This window comes from Hemibagrus wyckioides, linkage group LG19 (assembly GCF_019097595.1).
Source record: "Hemibagrus wyckioides isolate EC202008001 linkage group LG19, SWU_Hwy_1.0, whole genome shotgun sequence".
NCBI lineage: Eukaryota > Metazoa > Chordata > Actinopteri > Siluriformes > Bagridae > Hemibagrus > Hemibagrus wyckioides.
This window is the reverse complement of record NC_080728.1, coordinates 5,866,878-5,888,463: the sequence shown is the minus strand read 5'-3', so window position 1 is coordinate 5,888,463 and position 21,586 is coordinate 5,866,878. Positions and strand designations below refer to the sequence as shown.

Genomic DNA, 21,586 nt, shown 5'->3' with positions numbered 1-21,586 from the left:
CAGTGAGCACATTAGCGCTATGCTTTAATTTGCAGGGAATGTCAGACGCAAAATGTCATTGAATAGGTCAGACAGCACTGAGGGGCCATCTGGGTGCTGGCTAGTAGCTTTATTCTGTGATTTTGTCTACTTATTACATCTCTACTATAGTATTGCACTTAGGAGGCAAAGTTTAAAAAAAAGGAAAACTTAAACTGTCCTTAGAGTTATATTTTATATTTAAATATATATATATATATATATATATATATATATATATATATATATATATATATATATTATATTTATTTTCACAGAGGATTAAAGTGCAGCCAAAGATTTTATTATAAAATATGAACATTCAGTGCCAAAACTAATTAAAGCTGATTTATTTTATTTTATTTTATTTTTGTCATTTTGCTGGCATTTTCTATCATCCTCCTAACTATTCCTAATGAAAATGACCCAATGAGTGACTCTTAGGCTCCTAACAGATGTTTAGTTGCAGTTAAAAGATGTTCTTACTTTCACAAACTTATGTATCTTTAAGAGAGATTAAAAAAAAACCCTGAATGTAAGTTCCATACATAATCTACATACATAATTCAAAGCATCAAAACTTGTGACACAGAGTAAAGAAGCAGTGTTTTAGCACCAAATGTCTCATACGTTCCAGTTAGAGCTGAGTTACAAAGCCATGTTTCTATTAATAATCAGCAAGACGACTAGCAACAGGAAAGGACTTGCGTATTAGACAGGCAACTTTCACACATTTGAACACACTTTTAGCATCCAAGCAAAATTAGCTCCAATGCTATTATACTTGATGTGACAAGAAGGAACAATCTAGAAATAGTGATTCTGCACTCCTTCATTTATTCACTCATCTACTGAAGCTGTTTATTCTAGCTGTGGTGGATTTGGAGCCTATGGTGGGAATACTGGGCATATGAGACAGAGTCCCTAGCATGGAACAACACACACACACACACACACACCTAGAGACAATTTAAAGTTTAAATTCAATTCACCTGTATGTTTTTTGGATGTGGGGGAGAAAGAAAGAAACCAGAGGAAATAAACACACACACACACACACACACTCACTTCCACACACACACACACACTCCTACGGACAATTTAAAGTTTAAAGTCAATTCACCTATATGATTTTGGGATGTGGGAGAAAAGCAAAGAAATAGAGGGAACACACACACACACACCTAGGGACAATTTAAAGTTTAAAGTCAATTCACTTATATGATCTTGGGATGTGGAAGACAAGCAGTGAACTTGTGTGACACACACACACACAACACACACATTTGAAACACAGAGAGTAACCACTAAGTGTTAAGGTGCATAATAAAATATTATTATTATTATTATTATTATTATTATTATTATAAATATTATTATTTTCATACAGATGCATGTCCTAACTGTTAAACTACACATTTTGATATACAAACAAAAAAAAGCATAACAAAACTTAGAAATAACAGAATCCCAGAACATACCATCTACACAGGACGGTGCTGCTCGTGTGGTTCCAGCCACTTGTCCCGGAAAGCAGGAGCATTTGACGGTCTGAGAGCGTTCCTCGATTTTGTTCTTATTGCAGCATCGATGTAATGCTACAACTTCACATGTTCCTGTCCTGACATGGTGAACTGCTGAATGAGACACACACACAAACCCACATTACTGATCCCATTTCACCTCCTCTGAAGTGTCGATATAGTGATATACACAAATATAATGTTATCCATATTCAAATAACTTTACAGTGTATAAGATAGAACCCAAGTATGGCATCATTTCAGACTTCTTTTATATAATACAGCTTCTCAAGTAGGGTAAGCATACTTTTTTGTACTAGGTTGCTCTTTCAAATAATTTAGGGCAGTTGATTGATAAAGGGGGACATCAACTTTTCTTAGGTTTTACCATTTCCTGTAGAAAGACTTTCAAAACTATAACAACATCTATTAAATTCCCACAGATACATTTTATAGATATATGTCATTATTTCCAATTTCTACCCATAAAATTAAATAAAATTTTAATTGAGTGAGTCTTATGTTTTAAAACACTAGTTAATATCTATTTGTTCTATTTGCATTTGTTCCCTAAAGGAATGACACAACACTACATTAACTGTTAATTTATTCCAGGATTTACAGCAGATATCATGCCAGAAAATACGTTAAGGTGTAAACTATGACACATGCTATGGTGCAATAAGGAGACGGTTGATATATCAGTTATCTATAGCAATCAACTCTTATTTTTTCTATGATTTCAAAAATATAATGTATTATTATGTCCTTCACATTATAACAATTATGCTAAATATATCTGTCAGCTCCATCGGCTTTCCCAGAACACACTGCAGACTACAGACCTGACCATTCCAGACTACACTTCCCAGAATCCATCACCGTTAATATGTTCTCAATCCCCAGACTTCAGATTTCCTTCACATGTTCCCAGTAACATAAACACGCACTATAAAAAGAACTCACCCACTAACTCATTGTGAAGTGACTCTCAGTAGCGCTCAACAAGCAAAAAAACGTAACAAGCTTTTGTACATGTATCAACTTTTTATGATTTTTGACTCATGATTTTCTTATATACTGGTTTTGCTCTGACCCTTTGCCTGTATTTTTATTTGGAATCTGGTTGTTGTCCTGTTTCTCATTCATTAGAAGTAAAACTGCAAGTGGATCTGTTTCCACCTCAGTCTGTAAGATTATCATATTTTCTTTCAAGCTTTTATTAGCAATTACTTATTTCTGTGCACAGTCGAAAAACTATCCAAAATCAGATATCCAATGCCAGAAAAATGGCAAACAAGGCAATCTGAAATATGGTAAACAAAGTCAATAAACCAGACACACAATAAACAGCAGAACAAAGCTTGGTAATGATGTTAGGAAAGCGAGACTTCACAAAGCGTGTGTGAAAATCAGTTAGTTCCACTCCACTAATTTGATTGGATGAGTGATGTTCCAGGGCTGATTATATGTAATGTAAGCGTGCTGGGATATAACAGCTCTTCATTGTGTGTATCACTCCACTCGTCTGCGTTCGATACTTAAAATCTCACTTCCTTTTTTGAAACAGTTATGAAATGTTAAAATGAAATTCTAACAAAGCAAAAATAAACGTTAAAACAAATGAAACTTTGGCCATATTTTGTCAGTTTCTTGGATACTCAGTGATGCGTACCAAGATGGCCGAAAAACCAATCATATGACTCACCTGATAAAATAATGAATCAATATCACACTTGCAGTCGTGAGGTTGTACCGAATCTCAGCCTGCAGCTTCATGCCTACTCTGAATCACAGCCATATCAAGTCATACGGGGGTTCTTTCGGCCATTTTGGTTAGCAGTAGCGCTTTATGGGATGTGTTTAAAGCTGAAGTGGGACATGACCTGACTTTTAAGCATTTATTTCTAAACAAAAAATCAGGATGACCTATAATTATATCACTTCGTAAATATCCCATACAAATTTCCTAGATAGGACTGTTTTAGTTCCACTCGGAGAAACCTTAGTGGTAAAAATAAAAACCTTTAACTTCATATGAATGTTATATATCGGCGTTAAAAACAGATTAAATGGGAAGTGATGTAGCAGAAAGTTTGTAATAAAAGATGAATATTCTGATGTGTGGTGTAGCTGTCACACACAGGTGCCATAAATGAAGCTAACTAAAGTAGTAAAGTATTCAAAATGCAAGTTAAAGCAGCGCTCAGCATTAAAAGTGCAGTGTTCTGTATTTTTTATCCGTTTCTCTAGCAGTTTATGCAGTTGGCTCCCCTGGTATTGTCTGAATTATTTAAAGGCAGTGTATGTCTATGCACTTTTAATTGTGTGTGACATTTCCATGAAGTTCCCTCCTCCTGTGGATGCATTTTTGTTTCCATCTAATGTGGTAAACAACTAATTAAGAATGTTTGGATACCTGCCCTTGCACTCTTCTATAGCAGTGCAGACAAGCTTATCTAATTACTCTGCATTTTCATGACTAATAAATAGAATACGGGGTTGGAGTCGGTAAATTATGATAAACGATACTGAAATGTGTTCAGTCGAGGGGTTTTGTGTATACAGTACTCCTCTCTATAATTATTGAAGTCCCTTGTAAACATTTTCCACATAGCGCTCTGACATTCCTAATGTCTAATGTGAATTGGTGACATTTAGAAATAGTCAGCGGATTCTATCAGCACAATTATAACCCGACGTGGGTGGTTTTTTTCTTTATATTGATATCATCCTTAATCGAATTTATAGTTTGAGTGTTAACCTCACTAGGAGTAGAGAGAATATTTTATCCGTACAAGGCAGCAAGTGGTCTGTGTTTATTTTAATAATTTGTTCTCTCTTGAAGACTGTCCTGGTTACTTTAACTATAGAAGAACAGGAAGAACTACTGAAAAGAACTCGCATGTTCTCCCAGCACCTTCTAAATACGAGGCTGAACTGAGGCGCCAGCCGTTATTTGCTTTCTGAGCTTTCTGAACTCTATTAGTGCAAACATGCACATGGAGGAAGAGAAGTAACACTGAGCTAGGTGCTATTTCAGGTACTGTAAAGATAAGGTCAGCATCTCCTCCAGAGGTCTTAAGTGTTCATTCTCAGGTGTGAAGGAACAAACAAATAAGCTCAGTGGCTCTGCATGTCTAATCTAGCTGTGATGTATTAAAGCATTGGGAGATGGAGATGGAGGTCACATTTGGAGGATGAAAAACGCAATGTATTTTTGATCATTTGACAGCCAAATGACCCCTGTATTCACATTTTATATCCACATTATTTCATAAGACGTTCTAGTTGGGTGCCTGAAATGAGTCGGGAGATTTGTGAGCAAAAGTTGGACTGTGAATTTGAACAAAGGCTAAAAATGTTGGGGAAGAAATGCTGCTGTCTGAATATAATCATTATCACACAGTGAATCATAAAGCTTTGGTCAAGTCTACTCCATATTAATTCATATTCTATGTAATATTGTGTAATAATAATAATAATAATAATAATTATTATTATTATTATTACTATTGTTATTGTTAATATTATTAATTGATTAATTAATACTTACCAATTATTTTTATTATTATTATTATTATTATTATTATTATTATTATTATTATTATTATTATTATAAAGATGGGCATACACTATATGGGCAAAAGTGTGTGGACACCTGACATGGTGTGTTAAGGTTGGAGTGGAAGAACTGGAGTGTCCTGCACAGAGCCCTAACTTTGGGATGAACTGGAACACCAACTGAACCCCAGACCTCCTCACTCTTACAACATCAGTGTCTGATCTCACTAATGCTCTTGTAGCTGAATGATCACTCATCCCCACAGCCACGCTCCAACATCTATTGGAGAAAAGAAAGTGGAGCACATTATAATAGCACACACAGAGGGAATAAATCGGGAATTAGAAAGCACATGTGGGTGTGACGGTCAGGTGTCCATTAACCTTTGGAAATACAGTATAGGTTTTAGGCAACCATCAAGTTGAGGGACAGACAGAAGGTCAGGATGAACTCGAACAGGTTACGTGGCTAATTAGGAATCAATCACAGTACAAACAGCTGAATACAGCATGTTTCTTAAGAAGTCTGTTTTTTGTGACCATGGATAGGTTTCAGTTTAATCCTATGACTGAGAGTCATGTGGTGTGGAAACTAGCTGAGGATGATGGGAGTATACAGCGAGTGCAGACACGATATGGCCATTTTTATTTTTTATTTTTCCTTTAAAGAAACTCTAATAAGTCCATTCTCTGGTATTATTAGTAGATGGACATATGGATAAGAATATTATTTTGTTAAATTATTTTAGGATGAAAAAAGATATCACTCTAAGGATATTGATAGACATGTGTTAATAACCAAACCAGGAAACACAGAAATGTAAACCTTTTTATTATTAACACAGACAATAAGAACTCTAATAGAGCTGTGATATTTGAAGGAGATATAGTGAAAATAAGCTTCAGCGGGCCGCAATCCCAAAAAGAAAAACTTTTTGTACATAATCACTGGATCCCATGAAACATGAGATTAGAAAACAGACTCGACAAACATACCTCTGATTATTTGATATTTGTTCTGGTGCTGCAGCTACCCAAGGTGACATGAGCAAATAGAATGATTATGATACAGTGAATTCCACTGTAAATAATGGAGTGTGTGATGGGGAGCATGGTGTCTCAGTGGTTATGACACTGGACTAGTGATCAGAAGGTTGTGAGGTAAAATCCCAGCACTGACACTGCTGGAGCTTTGAGCAAAGACTTAACTCTCAACTGCTCAGTTGTATGAACGAGATAAATGTAAGCAGCTCTGGATATAGGTGTTTGCTAAAGATACTGTACTTATATTACTACTGCTATTGTGAAGAAATAACTAAGGTCTGTGTTAGACATTATAAAGGGCATCTGCTCATATATAATACAGTTGAAATTGGTTTGCAATTTCAGTTAAACTACAGTGTGTGCCAGCTTTACAATGTCATGATCTAGTAGGTATTTAATTCAGTGGTGAAGTAAAGCTTTTAGAAAGAAAGAAAAGTGTATATTATTTGCATGCTGGACCATCAGCAGCTCAATATTTGCTGTTTGAATTGCACATCTATTCTCCTTCTTTCCATTGCGGGTCCAAATCTTCCCTCCAAACATTAAGTGCTCTCCGGAAGCCGTGCCTGACTCGAATGATAATAGATTTACACTTCCCGAAGAAAAAAAAAACCCTGGGGAAATTACAGTGTACCAAAATTATCAGATGGAAATTGAACCCTTGCAAGCTAATTTGATTCCAATCCCCGCTAAGATGATGAGCATCTTGAGGACGAGCAAACCAAAGCCGCTGCCAGTTTCCTGAATGTGCGCGTCCCTAATTGGGCCAAAAGCTGCCTGGCGGCTGAACATGCACTGAGCTACTGAACTATTCGTCAAGGTAAGCTGGTGTCATATCGCCATATTGTTGTGTGGCACAATGGGGTACTGTCTGCTGCTGAGAGAGCTCAAAGGAGGAAGGGTTTGTCTTAAAATGCTGTAATCTGTTTTTTCCAAGCACATTTTACGATTTGCATTCGGATCCTCTTATCCGTAGATCTGCTTTTTTTTTTAACAGTGTCCATATTAAATAAATAAATAAATAAATCAGCTAATAAAGCTATTATTTGTGGCCCAATATCTACACCTAATAGTGAATTTCTTAACGGTCATGCTAATAATAATAATAATAATAATAATAATAATCCAGACACTGAAGCATTTAAACCCTGATATATTTGCTAATGAACAAATAATTACTTCTACCCATTTCAAATGACTTTAGGGACAATGTAAGATCATTAGAATGCTATTCTGGCACTGACAATCCCCCGTAGTAATTAAAATAATATACTGATTTAGTTAATGCATTATTCCACCCTCAGTAGGCATGCTACAGGTCGGAATGTTGCTGTAAGCAATTTGCTGCCATCAAAGTTGTGTGTCATATCATGTAAATATTCAACTAGTCACTTCTGCACAGCCACAATACATTTCTGTATTTTATTCTAATCTACAAGACAAGAAATGTCAGATAAAGAAGCCTGGCTGGCTTACAATTAGCATGTTATAATTTCATATGTAATTAGTCTCAGTTCCTTGCCATGACAATACCCAGCGTGCATTACTCCAGCACATCTATTAAGAATTGCTATAGCATGCTAGTCCTCAGATTATGAGGCTAATAAGAGAATTGTAATGCTAGCTGCATTTACTGGGGTGGTGATTAACCTCAATCACATTGGCTGTAAAAATAAAATGAGATTATTTACTGTAAAATAACTCTTTGAGTAATGTCTAGACTGCAGTGTAACAGGAGTGGAAAATAATAATACGTTGAAGCTAATGATGTAGTTTTTCACTGTTTAACACAAACAAATTTGACTTGGAACAAAAAGGATATTAATATGCACAGGACGTTATTCAGAGTAGTAAATTTAGTTCTACGGACTTACATCTTGATTGTACACCAGTGTCGTGCTCGGTAATGTTTCGGCTTGGATACTAAATTTACACTCACCTTTATGTCCTGCGATGTGGATCGGTGATAGCAAGAGGGTGAGCATGCAGATGAGTAGCAGAACTTGTGTAAAGGTCTTCTGCTTTTGTTTCTTAATCATCCTAGAGAGAGAGAGAGAGAGAGAGAGAGAGAGAGGAGAGACAGAGAGAGAGAGAGAGAGAGAGAGAGAGAGAAATATCACGTTAACACTTTACACTAATAATACATTAATAATCCTGCACTAACACCTGAATTAATACTTAAATATGAACTAATGATAAGGTAAGGCATGTACTAATCACCAGCTAATGAAGAGCTAACCTTTGAAATGAAAATTCAAGCATGAAAAACGACTGCTTTAAGCAAATTAGTGCATGTTTGTTAAATAATGTCTTAGTTAACATGTATCAAACATGCTCTATATATATGCAGTACAGCTGCGTACACAAACATTATCCACATATGAATATTTCCACAATACATAATAACCACCGATCATTTTATTTCAGCCCATTTCATATCGTTCTCCATCCATTTCTCTTCCAATTCCACTGTAGTACTAGTACATGCCCTGTGTGGCTCAGGCCTGGACCTCTGCTTCTTTACACACACTGGTGAAATTAATACAGTAATATTTATTGCTTTAGCAGATGCTATTATCTATTAACATTTAAAACCAGAGTTCTATCAGATTATTTATTATTAGAGTCCAAATCCTGAGCAAGAGCAAGCAGAAAATACAGGGAGAGAAATGAAGGGAGAATGACACAAAATGAATTCATATTCTTTCTAATAGAGCAGGTTTGACGGAGTTTACTCCTATGTGTTAATTAATACATTATTTAACAAATATGTACTAAAAGTGCTTGAGGTGCACGAATTCGTCAGAATCATGTTGTAGATAAGGTTAGTTATCTCTTCATTAGTTCCTGATTAATGCATGCCTTAACATATCATTAGTACCTATTAATTGAGATATTAGTGTAATACTATTCGTCTACTCTTGTTGTAAAGTCAGTGTCAGCAAATATATAGACCTTTTAGATAAAAAGACATCACAACCGCATGTGAAACTTTAGATAGTTGGTCTGTTAATAATATAGTCAGAATAATAAGAACGCTTCACAATTATCAAAAGTCTCTCAGAAGCTAAATTGAACTTCACTCAGTCTCAAGATGTTTTTTTTAATTACATGCTAGCACCAGAGGTGAACTTGAACTGCATTTGAAATTTTATTGCACTTCTTCTCATTTGTCTTGCCAACCCAAATATGCAACACCAATTCTTTTTTTTTTTTTCATTCCATTAGGGGGCAAACAAATTATTCACCTCAAAATAACACCAACCCAACACCCAAGCGAATCCTGTTTCTGAAATATGTTGAATTTCAGGCTGTACACCGAGGTGAGTGTTATATTTTTGCACCTCATGCAAGTGACAGGTTTTGTCCGTCTCACTGGAGAAAATGAAGTCGTCCTCTAGATTCCTGAGGACGTGTCTAGATTACATATGCCATTAGGAAGGTGCCAATGGTTTTTGTACACACACACACACACACAGTCCATTTTAGGATGTGGCTATAATTATTATTATTGACTGAATAAGAAATGAATTTGAGAGGAAAGTTGATTTTATTTAGACCTACAGACATTTTTGCCTTTTATACAAATATGAATGAATATCAAGGTATTACAGGTAGACTATATTGGCAAACGTTTTGGGACACCCCTCCAAATCATTGAATTCAGGTGTAGTTTTTCAGGGGTTGGGCTCGGCCCCTTAGTTCCAGTGAAAGGAACTCTTAATGCTTCAGCTTCATACTAAGACATTTTGGACAATTTCATGCTCCCAACTTTGTGGGAACAGTTTGGGGATGACCCCTTCCTGTTCCAACATGACTGCACACCAGTGCACAGAGCAAGGTCCATAAAGACATGGATTTGCGAGTTTGGAGGAACTTGACTGGTCTGCACAGAGTTCTGACCTCAACCGGATAGAACACCTTTGGGATGAATAAGAGTGGAGACTGTGAGCCATTCCAAAACTGGGACGTCTGTCTTTACCTGCACATGAATGTAATATGGAGTTGGCCCGCCCTTTGCAGCTATAACAGGTTCAACTCTTCTGGGAAGGCTTTCCACAAGGTTTAGGAGTGTGTTTATGGGAATTTTTGACCATTCCTCTAGAAGCGCATTTGTGAGGTCAGGCACTGATGTTCCTCCACACCAAACTCGCTCATCCATGTCTTTATGGACCTTGCTTTGTGCACTGGTGTACAGTCATGTTGGAACAGGAAGGGGTCATCCCCAAACTGTTCCCACAAAGTTGGGAGCATAAAAAATTGTCCAAAATGTCTTGGTATGAAGCTGAAGCATTAAGAGTTCCTTTCACTGGAACTAAGGGGCCGAGTCCAACTCCTGAAAAACAACACCTGAATTCAATCATTCGGAGGGGTGTCCCAAAACTTTTGCCAATATAGTGTATGTGCAATCTTGTATATATTTTACAGTGTACTCTGTTTCTCAATTCCTAATTCTTAATTTAATTTCCTTTCATGATTGTTTAAATGTCCTTATTGCTTTCTGAGAGTTGTCACACTAAATTGTGTTGTATGCAAAGCCAATAAAGTGTATTACCTTTACCTTACCCGAAAATGAATTAACATATAAGGAAAAACATGCTCAGCATACAAATCTTTACTAAATTGTGGCTGATCAATCGAGACATTTCGTGATCCGTTATTTCTGAATAGTGAGACGTAGGAAGCTGGTTAGTTAGTGCACAGGAGCAAAGGAAGTTTTATATTGTATATTGTGAAGCAATTTACAACAGGAGCTAAAATGAGACTTGTTATGTCTGTGTGCATGGCTTGGTTTTGGTTTTATTAGTGTTCAAATTTAAACATCTGTGGAGCTGGGACTATGGACACTAACACAGTTCTGCGCAATCATCAGTCTGTGACTGAGCAAATGAAATAATAAAACACAAAAAGCAACAGTGGCTGAATCTGTGAAGGCGTTTAAAGATCCCGAGAGTGCCATAACTATAGATATGTAGACAGATATTGTAAACACAGGACAGAAGAAATACAATACAGGACAACTACAGTCCTTTTAATTTCTAAAACCTGGCAACTCACTGGCAAGTCCTGTAAAGTATTCTGCTTGTTACAAGCTTGTGAAGGAAATCAGAAAAAAAAACAAATATGACAAAAAAAAATGAACAGCATGTTGTTAATGTCCAACATTAAATCAATTCTGTATATGTGAGCAAGAATGTGCTCCAGTGTATTTACTCCCTGAGGAGACTGAGGAAAGCTCATCTATCTGTTCAGATACTGGCAAAGAAATTGTATCATCTGTACCGTTGAGAGCATACTGACAAACTGCATCTCAACATGGTCCAGCAGCTGCTCAGGGTCTGACCAGAAGGCCCTCTAGCGGGTGGTAAGAACTGCCCATCACATCACCGCTGCCCAGCTACCTTCCATCAAGGACATTCAAGAGCCATCACTGATGACTTCTCTCCCATCCTAGAATCTCTGCTGTACATCTTCACCTTCATAGCTGTCAATCTCTCTTCACAATGCCACTAATTCCTTAACCTATATATCTATACTGTAATGCCTTTCATGCCACTGGATCCATGTCTATGTAATCACCATTCCATTTGCACCTCCTTCTAGTTTCATCCTTTATTCAGTTGTACTGCAGTGTCATGAATATCATTCAGTCATATCACTGGATTCATGCCATTTGCAATGCATTGTCACTGGAAATCCTATCTCATTTCTTTCTTTCTTTCTTTCTTTCTTTCTTTCTTTCTTTCTTTCTTTCTTTCTTTCTTTCTTTCTTTCTTTCCTTCTTTCTTTCTTTCTTTCTTTCTTTCTTTCCTCGCACTATACCAATAAATGCTATGTTGCTATCTACAATTCTGATTAGATGCTAGCTGCATTCGTACTATAAAGGTGATGTCCTATAGGTGAAATCTAATGTTCTCCCCGCTGTCCATGTGCGTTTCTTCTAAAAACTTTCCAGAAAGAATGATTTGACTAAGATAAAATGACCCCAGGGTGAATAATTGTGTGAATGTATTTTGCCCTATAATATATTGGCAGTCTCATGCCCAGTGATTCTGAGACAGGCTCTGGATCCACGGCGAGACTCTTTAGCAAGATAAAGCAGTTACAAAGAGTGAGTGAGTGAGTGAGTGAGAAAGAGAGAGAGAGAGAGAGCTTATATGTGTTCAAGAAACCAAAGGAATAATCGAAACCTTAGAAGTCTACTGAATAAAAAGGCTAGAGTTGTTTCCTGTCTGCCACATACCCTGCTTAACTGTTGTAACACTCCAGACTCTACACAGAGTCATATTTTACCCTTTAAGGAGTAAAGCAATAATCCTGATGAAATTGTACAAACTAATAATATATATATATATATATATGTGTGTGTGTGTGTGTGTGTGTGTGTGTGTGTGTGTGTGTGTGTGTGTGTAAATTTAATATATATTATTGTTTATTTTTCTCTTCTAGTTTTATTTCTGCCATAGATACACACTGCCTCAAGATCTTTAGCTGACTAAAAAACAAGATCAAGATTCACACAAATCAAGTTTTTTTATGATATATATTTATTCAATATTTGGTTCTACCTTTTCCCAAGAACTGGTTCTATGTAGAACTCTTTACAACACATCTATGTAATGTGTAAAATGTGCACAATGAAATCAAGGCCATTGCTTTAAGGGGTTTTATCTCTATGTATGTAATGCTGTGAGATGTTTTGAAACCACATGTTTAGGAATGTGATATTTTAAGAAAAGATCCAAGAGCTTTTTATTCATTTTGTAAAGCTGAAATGAGAGAAACACTTCAATAAGTGGCGGGAGCTTTGCTGTTATTGATACTAGATACAATCTGCCCATAACACAATGTTGTTTTTGTTTAATATCATTTTTATTAAGTTTGAATTTGCTTTACTTTCTTCTCTAAATGTGTAATAATAATAATATAATAATGATGATGATTATTATTATTATTATTATTATTATTATTATTATTATTATTATTATACTGAACCACTAAATGATTCTAATGATACTAGTGGGTTCCTCTTTCTATATAAAGAAACATGGGTCTCCATATAAGAAGCAAGTGATATATAGATATATAAACCCATTCCTTTTAAGAGTGTCCTTTAGTAATGGATAAGACAATGTTCTATATTTCAAAGGCTTTTAATTACTGTTGTTTTATTAAATGCTGCATAAGCAAAGCTGGGAATGTTACCAAAGACAAACACATCTCATTCTGTATGAAGCACTTTTGCCAAGCCTAATTGATTCATTCCTTTATCTAGGATATTTGTTTAATTTTGAGGGCGAAACATTGTCGGAACTTAATGTAATTTACTAATTAATTTGATTTTGATTGGGTTTATTATTTAAGATCAGGGTGAAATTCTACCTTTAAGTAAATATCACTGGGAATGTTTCTGTTAGACTAAGCTGCTGTATATTGAACCTGGACTCATATGAGCGAACGGTTGAATTTTATAACAAATGAAATTTTAACCTTAAGCTTTGTATATTTTCATATGGAAGACGTCATGCAAATTGCTCCAAATTTCTAAGTGAGACTATTTAGTGCTGAAGGAATATAATAAAGAATAAAACTACAGTGAAAAAGCGTGGCAAGGAACAATAACATCTCTTGTAATAAATAATTCAAAAGTTTCAAAGTCTAACAAAAGACTGTTCCTGTTACCCAAATTGTCTAAAACAGCACGCCATGTACTCTCACTGTTAGTGCTGGATGGTCTCATCTGTCTTCATTACACTTCTCCTGCGTGAATCCAGGCAACCACACTGCGTCTTCTTTTTTTAATTGATCATAGATGCGTTTTGACTTTATTTCACACCATATATACACTTTGCTCTTTCAACCCAAGAATGATTGCTATGGTCCCAACCTGAGTGAAACAGAACACGTCTAAGCCACTTTCTGTGAACTGTGGCGTTTGCTACCCCGCGAGCCATTTCCTTTTCATCAGCTCCTTCTCCCCACAACAAATTGAATAGCCACAGGCCAATGAGCACAGTTCACAACACAGTGTTGACCTTGGAAAACTACGTACATCAGCTGCCTCGATGCAGACGCTCGGGAATGAAAAGTCCTCGATGGACATATCCAAAGTTACACAAAAGAAACACTGAGAAGTTTTAAGAGATTACTGCCAAGAGACTGAGAGCCATTTTACACTATGTACTGTAAAAAAGTTTTATACTGGCAGTAAATGAACTGATATTGTGTTGAATTTGTAAATGGAAAGCAGCAGAGAGACATGACAATCGATTTTATTGTCATTACAATTGTGTCACGGTAGATTTGGCTGGTCGATTTATATTATAGAGATAAAATAGGGACAAAAAAAAGTAACTTTACTTGTTTCTATACCATGTCCATTGTTAAAAGCACTATACAAAAAATTGAAATTGAATATTAAATGATCATGTGATCAACACCAGATCAGAAAACATCATTAAGAAAAAATTACCGCACAAGTTATAATGAAGACTGATATAGTTCAGTTATTCCAATCTTCCTTCACTGTAGTGTTTTATTCTTTTTGTCATTTTTAATTCTTTAACTAATAATAATATGGACTATAATGGGACTAAAGGCGGCTACACACATATACTGGTGTATGTTAAGAGGTAAAATTTTTTTTTGCTGGCAATTATTTCTTCATGTAGTTTTGTACACTCTGGAGGCCAGTAATGGCGTTCCAAAATAGCCTCATGTTTTTCTTCACATATTCTACAAACATTTAGCGGGGCATGAGCGAAAATAGTAGCAGTCATGTAAGGCTGATTGAAAAAGTGTCTCTTTGCTTAGGTGTTGACTTCAGCAGAAGCTGTGGGTGAACTGATGCTTTTCAGGGTTAACGCTTTAAATGCAAAAGAAAAGAAAAAGAACGGCGATGAGTCGAAAAGTAAATCAAACGGAACGAGACGAAGTTCCTCGGCTTGAAAACTGTAATTCAGCCAAAGGAATATACCAGACCTTAAAGATTTTCTCAGAAATGAAATCCTTCTTGGGTTTGTGTAGCACAGTGTGACTGTAACAAGTGTCATACACATAAGAAGAAATGAAAATCAAATCAAACAAACTGACACCATGACCCGAAAGTGGACCTTACACAGCAACGTCTTGAAGTAAGAAAGCTTTACAAAGGATAAAAGTTCACCGAAGTCACTTAACTTTAATAATAATAATGTAATAAACTGGAATCTGTCCATTCATTCATTTTCTGTGGTGTTTATCCTACACAGTGTTGTGAGGTTCCAGGGCACAAGGTAAGGCACACCCTAGATGGGGTCATCACAGGGCAAAATCACACACACATTCACACACTATAGACAATTTAGGGATGCCAATCAGCCTACAGCACATGTGTTTGGACTGGGGGAGGAAACCAGAGAACGTGCAAACTCCACACACACAGGATGGCAAAAATTCTGTGAAATATATGTCTGTTTCTCTCTCCTTTTCTCAAATCTCTCACACAGGACAAATGCAAAAGCACAATAACTCTCTCTCTCTCTCTCTCTCTCTCTCTCTCTCTCTCTCTGTGTGTGTGTGTGTGTGTGTGTGATATCTGAGCATGTCTTGGCAGAGAGCAAATATCCTCACAAAGATAAGAATATCTCCTTATGTGGAGATTTGCCTGAACCTCCTGAGTTGTACAATACAAAAACAGCCAAAAAATCTTACAAACTAAACAACCAATATGTTTCCGTTTGGTTCCTGAGATTAGCATCATCATAGAAGAAGTATATAATAGTATAAAATCGAAGAAACATCATATTGTGGAATTAATAAACTGCATTAATAATCACGTCAATGGAAGGTCCTCACAAGGATCGTACAGGTGGAGCTGTAACACTAAAGCTCTGAGTTTGTATAACATTTTATGTAGATTATATATATATATATATATATATATATATATATATATATATATATATATATATACAGTTATGCAAACATCTCACAGTGACCTTAAAATCCAAGAAAAAAACACTTATTGTAACTTCAATTCCCATTACAAAAACAACACACACCTGCAAACAAGAAATGTATGAGACAGTTTCAGGTCACTGAATAGCCAGAGCCTTGGAGATGAATAGTGGTATGATAGCGATTTCTTTTATTGCAATTTAGTTGCAGTGAGTTCAGGCTGGTGGATGGAGTCACCTTGACTGCACAGTTCAGCTCAGCTCAATGAATGTGGCAGGAGGGAACTTGGCAAGAGCTATGAGTGAGTACAGGTGATGACATCCTGTAACATGCACCTGCTGTCTCTAAAGCTTCTCCACTGCTAGCAATTGGGAAAAAAACAAGTAAAGGCTCAGGGCTGGAGGGTCATAAAGTGTGATATAATGTGGATCATAATTTTTTGTAGACGGTGTTTCGCCAACTATACGAGACAATGAGTGTTACAGAAAAATAATAGCTTCATTTGTTTTGTTTTGGTTTTTTTTATCGCACCACGTTCTCTACATTTAATCTAACTTTTATAACAAATCTCTGGATTTTTTTTTTTCTGGAGTGTTATCCTGGAGGTTTTTATAGCTCCTTGGTCTTCATGATGCTTTATGTTGAGATATATGTTTTTTTGTGGTTCTAGAAATAAGTGTGTTTATTTTCATATCAAATAACATCAAATTAGACTCAAGTAGGCTCCATTTAACCAGTAGTGTAACTTATGATGGCTGGTTGCAGCAGAACTAATTTAGAGATTTCGTAACATCTTATATACAAAAATTACAACTTTTACTTTCTTTTACAGTTTCCAAATTATACTGATATTTTTCACCACTTCAGTATTAAGTGTTTGGCTAGTGTCCCTGGTGGTCCAAAGGCAGGATCCTGCATTCTCACCGCAGTGACTCCTTGGTCAGTGAACCAACCCAGCCATGGAGAGGTTAACCCCCAGTACCGGATAAAATGGGAGGAAGGGCATTCAGCCATAAAACCTGCCAGGATCTGATGATTCCCTGAACTTGGACCAGCCAAAGAACAACGATAAGTTTTTATTTACATTCTATGTAGATTCCTGACATATAGTATAATACCACTTGAATTAATTTAATTTCCACTACAAAATGTGAACAAATTCAAGGGGGTAAATATCATCACCTCTATCACTATCCACCTCACTGCCAAGTCTTGGCTGATATCCAGCACTTCATTTACACAAGCAGGTTAACAACCATATGTCTCTTGTATTGATCATTTACTCGGTTTATTCTACAGTATAAGTGGTAAAGGGTTTTTTACATGTGTGCAACCTTATATTTCTACTACAGGGAAACCAGATAAGGGGATTGAAAGTGATAATGAATGATAATCAGGCCCTGTTTGCTCCTGACATTTACATGTGTCCTGTGATCCATTCACTCAAACACTTTCAGAGGTGGCTTGGGACACAATTGACCATATAACATTTGAAGTGTAAATGAAAAGCATCCTGGATTAAACACCATCTAATGCTAGATTCACGCATGCCGAGAGTCGCAGTGACAAAGTGATCGGAGATGGTTCGCTTTCCATGAGAGCTGTGAGAGATGTGTTCACAATGTGTTTAACAGCACATGTGATCATTCGATGTGTACATACTGGGTGTGAACAGAGTTTTTTAATTAAAATGATCTTCGGGGCATGTGGAAAGGGTGTCAATAATTTTATCACATATATTTTTGAGCAGAAATTCATACATAAATCAGGTCTAATGAGAATGTTAGCATAAATTTACTGCTCTTGTTTGAGTGGAATTTTTGCTCATCCTAATTTTTATGATGTGTGACTATATTTGACTTTGGAGGTGTGTGTGTGTGTATGTGTGTGTGTGTTTAAGTTAAGTAATACTTTTATTTCACCTTGTTACTTAGAGGTCAAAATGACCTGAGCGTAGTCCCTGCAAAAAGCTGTTCATTATAGAAATTGAACCAAGCTCATTAAGTCTTGTTCTACTTTTTGTTAAAAAAAAAAAAAGAGAGAGAGAGTATTTTAAACTGGGTCACTGCAACCCAAAGGGAACATAAGGGTTAATACTAAGGAGGCTTTATTCATATGGTAGTACTATGTTACATTAGCAAAGCTGCAGCCATAATCGCACTCAGTAATGATGATGATCTGTCATTTATTTTCTGAGCTGCTGCAACTTGGCAGCCTTCAAGTCTTCCGTAACTGTCTTTTGATTAAACCTTTCTCTTTTCCTTTCTCTTTTTCATGCCGTCCTGATCCTGTTGCACCTAATGCCAGGGTGATGTTTCAATCAATGTCCCTAAAAATTCCACCCAGCACCCATTAGCTGTTCAAATCATTCATACCAATCAATCCTGAATCCTTCCTCTTTCTACTTGCTTTTAAGCTCCGGTCCTCTCCTATGATGGTTCGGAATACACGCAGACTATTTTTGATCCGGGTTTAATTGCTCTTTTTTTTCTCGCAATGGCCGCATTAATTATGGATATAGTTCAGAAAGGCATCGTATGTCTCAGGGTGACTACCTTTAAGCTCTGCGGCCGGATTGAACCGATCGACGCTGTATTCGGTCACGGATTACAATTTAGGAGTGGTATAAATTTGAGGGAATTAAAAACTCTAAAGGTTGCCCCATGCTCAGCTTGAATTGTTACTAAAACCAAGCTTAAATTCGGACTAGATTCAAGACACACATTTAGCTTTTGCCTGTTGAACGATGCTCCTTTGTACAGTTTACACTGATCCACTTTTGTACATGGCTCTGTATAACAGCGTCTGTCAAATGCCAGAGATGTAAATGTAATCCAGGCCAAGACATTACAGAATCTACATGAATACTGCAGTTAGAGATTATACCTGATGTTAACTAGATGTTTAATACAGCACGGTTCATGTTTTTTTCTGCACACACACACACACACACACACACACTGTTAATTCTCAGAGGGAAAATGTCCAAGAATCCATTTTAATTTGCGACGCACTATACGCTGCTGCTACTCCTCCCTTTTCATCTCTCTTCATTTATCTTATCTGTATTCTGACCACTTTTTATTTTATTTTCTGACCACCAATTTATTTACACTTGCCTTACTATGGTTTCTAAATATAAAAAAAAAAAACTCTCTAAATATAAAAATAATAAACTCTCTGATCAATTTGATTTTTACTGTAACTTAACGCTGTCTTAATTAACATTACTAATTGTAATTATATATTTTTTCTATCTTTTCCAGTAAGAATTATATATTTAAAACTGAGTTGTGAGAATAGGTTCTGTGTGAGAAGGATGTATGTTATCAGAGTATAAGTTTAATAATTAGTTTAAAATGATAAAAAAAATTATATTTTATTAAGGTTTAAAAGGAAACCTGGACAAATAAATAAGGTGAACAACTTGTGTTTTTTTTTTGTTAGTATGTTTTATTATTATTATTATTATATTATTATTTGTAAATTATTATGCTTACACCAAAAGTGGGCTTTATTTTCCATGTAAAAAAATAAATTTAAAAAAATCTTCCATTTAGAACCAAAAAGAAATATGCCTAAATCACATTTTTCTCTGTATTAGATGATGGTGATGTGAACTTCATCTTTACTTTGGATTTCGTACATCATGTTGATTTATTCCATTGCACTTTGTAACAAGTGCTCATATTCCCCACTGTATTGTATATGAATAATAAAATCTCATCATATTAACAGTTATAGTGTTAGATCCACCGCCTGATTTTATTGAGATGTTCCTGGAGTGCATTCAGAGCTTTATAAAAACTGCTTTCTCTTTTTTCTGCTCCTGGGGCATGGAATGAGTTGCAAAACACCATTACCTTAGAAACACTCCCATCATTAAACACTTTTAAATCTCTTTTACAAACTGCTCCGAAGTGAAGGTGTTGCTGTTTTACAGAATACTTGTCCGGAGGTGAAATGTGTTATGGCCTTTATCTCATTTCCCTTTTGCTGCTTCGTCCGGTGTTGCTTTGATGTATTGTATATGGTTTAATGTGTGAAATTGTTCTTTTACGTGAAGCTGTGTTCGCACTCTCCGTCTTGACCAGGACTCCCTGGAAGAAGTTTCCTGGCTAAATAAAGAATAAATGAAAAAAATAAAAAATGTTAGTTCCACTGTAGCATATTGACTAAGCTCAGTAAAAGGCCAGAAATGGAATCAGCGCTGGCAGCTTTTTCCTTTGTTCTCATCCATCAACCTGTTCAAGGCCACTGCTCATCCCTCTGGAAAACAGCACGGTGCAGTCTCTGCCAACACATCGCACATGCTCTCCTTTTATCAACCGACTTCAAACTGAAGAAGGAAAAAAACCAACAGCCGAGTATTCCGGGAAAGCTAATGGTACCATTCGCCAACATGTTCTGAGCTGCGACAGGCGGCTTGTCTGAGTATCTTCCACTTTCTGCTCAACGACTCCAAAGCTAAAGTGGTGGGCTTAATAAATCCAGTTACATATAAAATGTATTATCTTTTGGATATTTACACCAAACTGAGCATTAATAATAAAATATGACTAAAAATGCCAGCTTTTGGGACTATTTGTGTGCAACTTCACATTTTCAAAGAAGGCAAAACTATTCAGAACGAGCGGCGCATACATCGTTAGAGTAAATGAGCAATAAGTAGAGGAGATTATGCAATATCACATTTTCCATTAGCTGAATCAGCTGATATTTAATACCATCTGATATGGTTTCTTAATAAAAACTACTAAACTTTAAAACTATTTTTAAATGATACAAGAAAAAATACAAGACCCTTGTACAAAACTACAGCTTTTAAAATCATATACAGCACAAATATTTAAATATTTTTTATTTTTTGTACTATATGTCTAGTATATGTCCTGTTATGTGTTCAATCAGTTCTAAATAAAAAATCACATTTTTTTTTTTTTTTTTAGAAATTACTCAGATATAAGAGAAATTATTTTAGCTTATATCTGATCCATCACTTTCTTTCTGGTATTGACCCAACACTGATACTTGTTATCAGATTGCTGCTATTTTAAGCCATTAATTAATAGCACATTCACAGAATTGCTGTGAATGATTAAAAGGGAGGGATTTTGAAGCCTGGGTGCAAAAAGCTAAAGTGCAAAAATTAAAATAAAAACCTCCATTCCACTACAAGACAAGCTTTCTGCATCGTATTTTTTTTCATTTCCACTATAAACAGTAAACATCCAGTTAAACACGTTAAAAACAGTAATCTGTTTTCACCCACATACAGCTGTCATTTTTTTTGTTTGTTTGTGAATTAAGGTGGAGAGTAGAAATAATTCTAAATGAATTATCCATACTGCATCATGAATTATCCATACTGCATCATCAGATCATTCTCATTCAGTGTGAGTTTTGGATATTTGGGGGTTGTCTAGTTTACGGTTGATAATGCAGTTGAAACTGAATAGAAAGGCACGTGTTGTTACAAGTAGCTCTCTGTATTTTGT

The 21,586-nt window shown here is 35.9% G+C and overlaps 1 protein-coding gene across 5 annotated transcripts in view; it reads right to left on the bottom strand.

Annotated features, from left to right (window-relative positions):
* LOC131369790 (chemokine-like protein TAFA-2) overlaps nucleotides 1–21,586 on the bottom strand; it is a 48,419-nt gene that overhangs the window by 9,844 nt on the left and 16,989 nt on the right. For 3 of the 5 annotated variants that reach the window (XM_058416644.1, XM_058416643.1, XM_058416647.1), the window contains 2 exons: nucleotides 8,089–8,189; nucleotides 1,500–1,655 (listed from right to left, as the gene is read on the bottom strand). In XM_058416644.1, coding sequence (XP_058272627.1) covers nucleotides 1,500–1,655; nucleotides 8,089–8,188 — 256 coding nt within the window. In that variant the 5' untranslated portion in view covers nucleotide 8,189. The remainder of the gene's footprint in view (nucleotides 1–1,499; nucleotides 1,656–8,088; nucleotides 8,190–21,586) is intronic. The other 2 variants (XM_058416646.1, XM_058416645.1) reach the window with 1 other exon arrangement.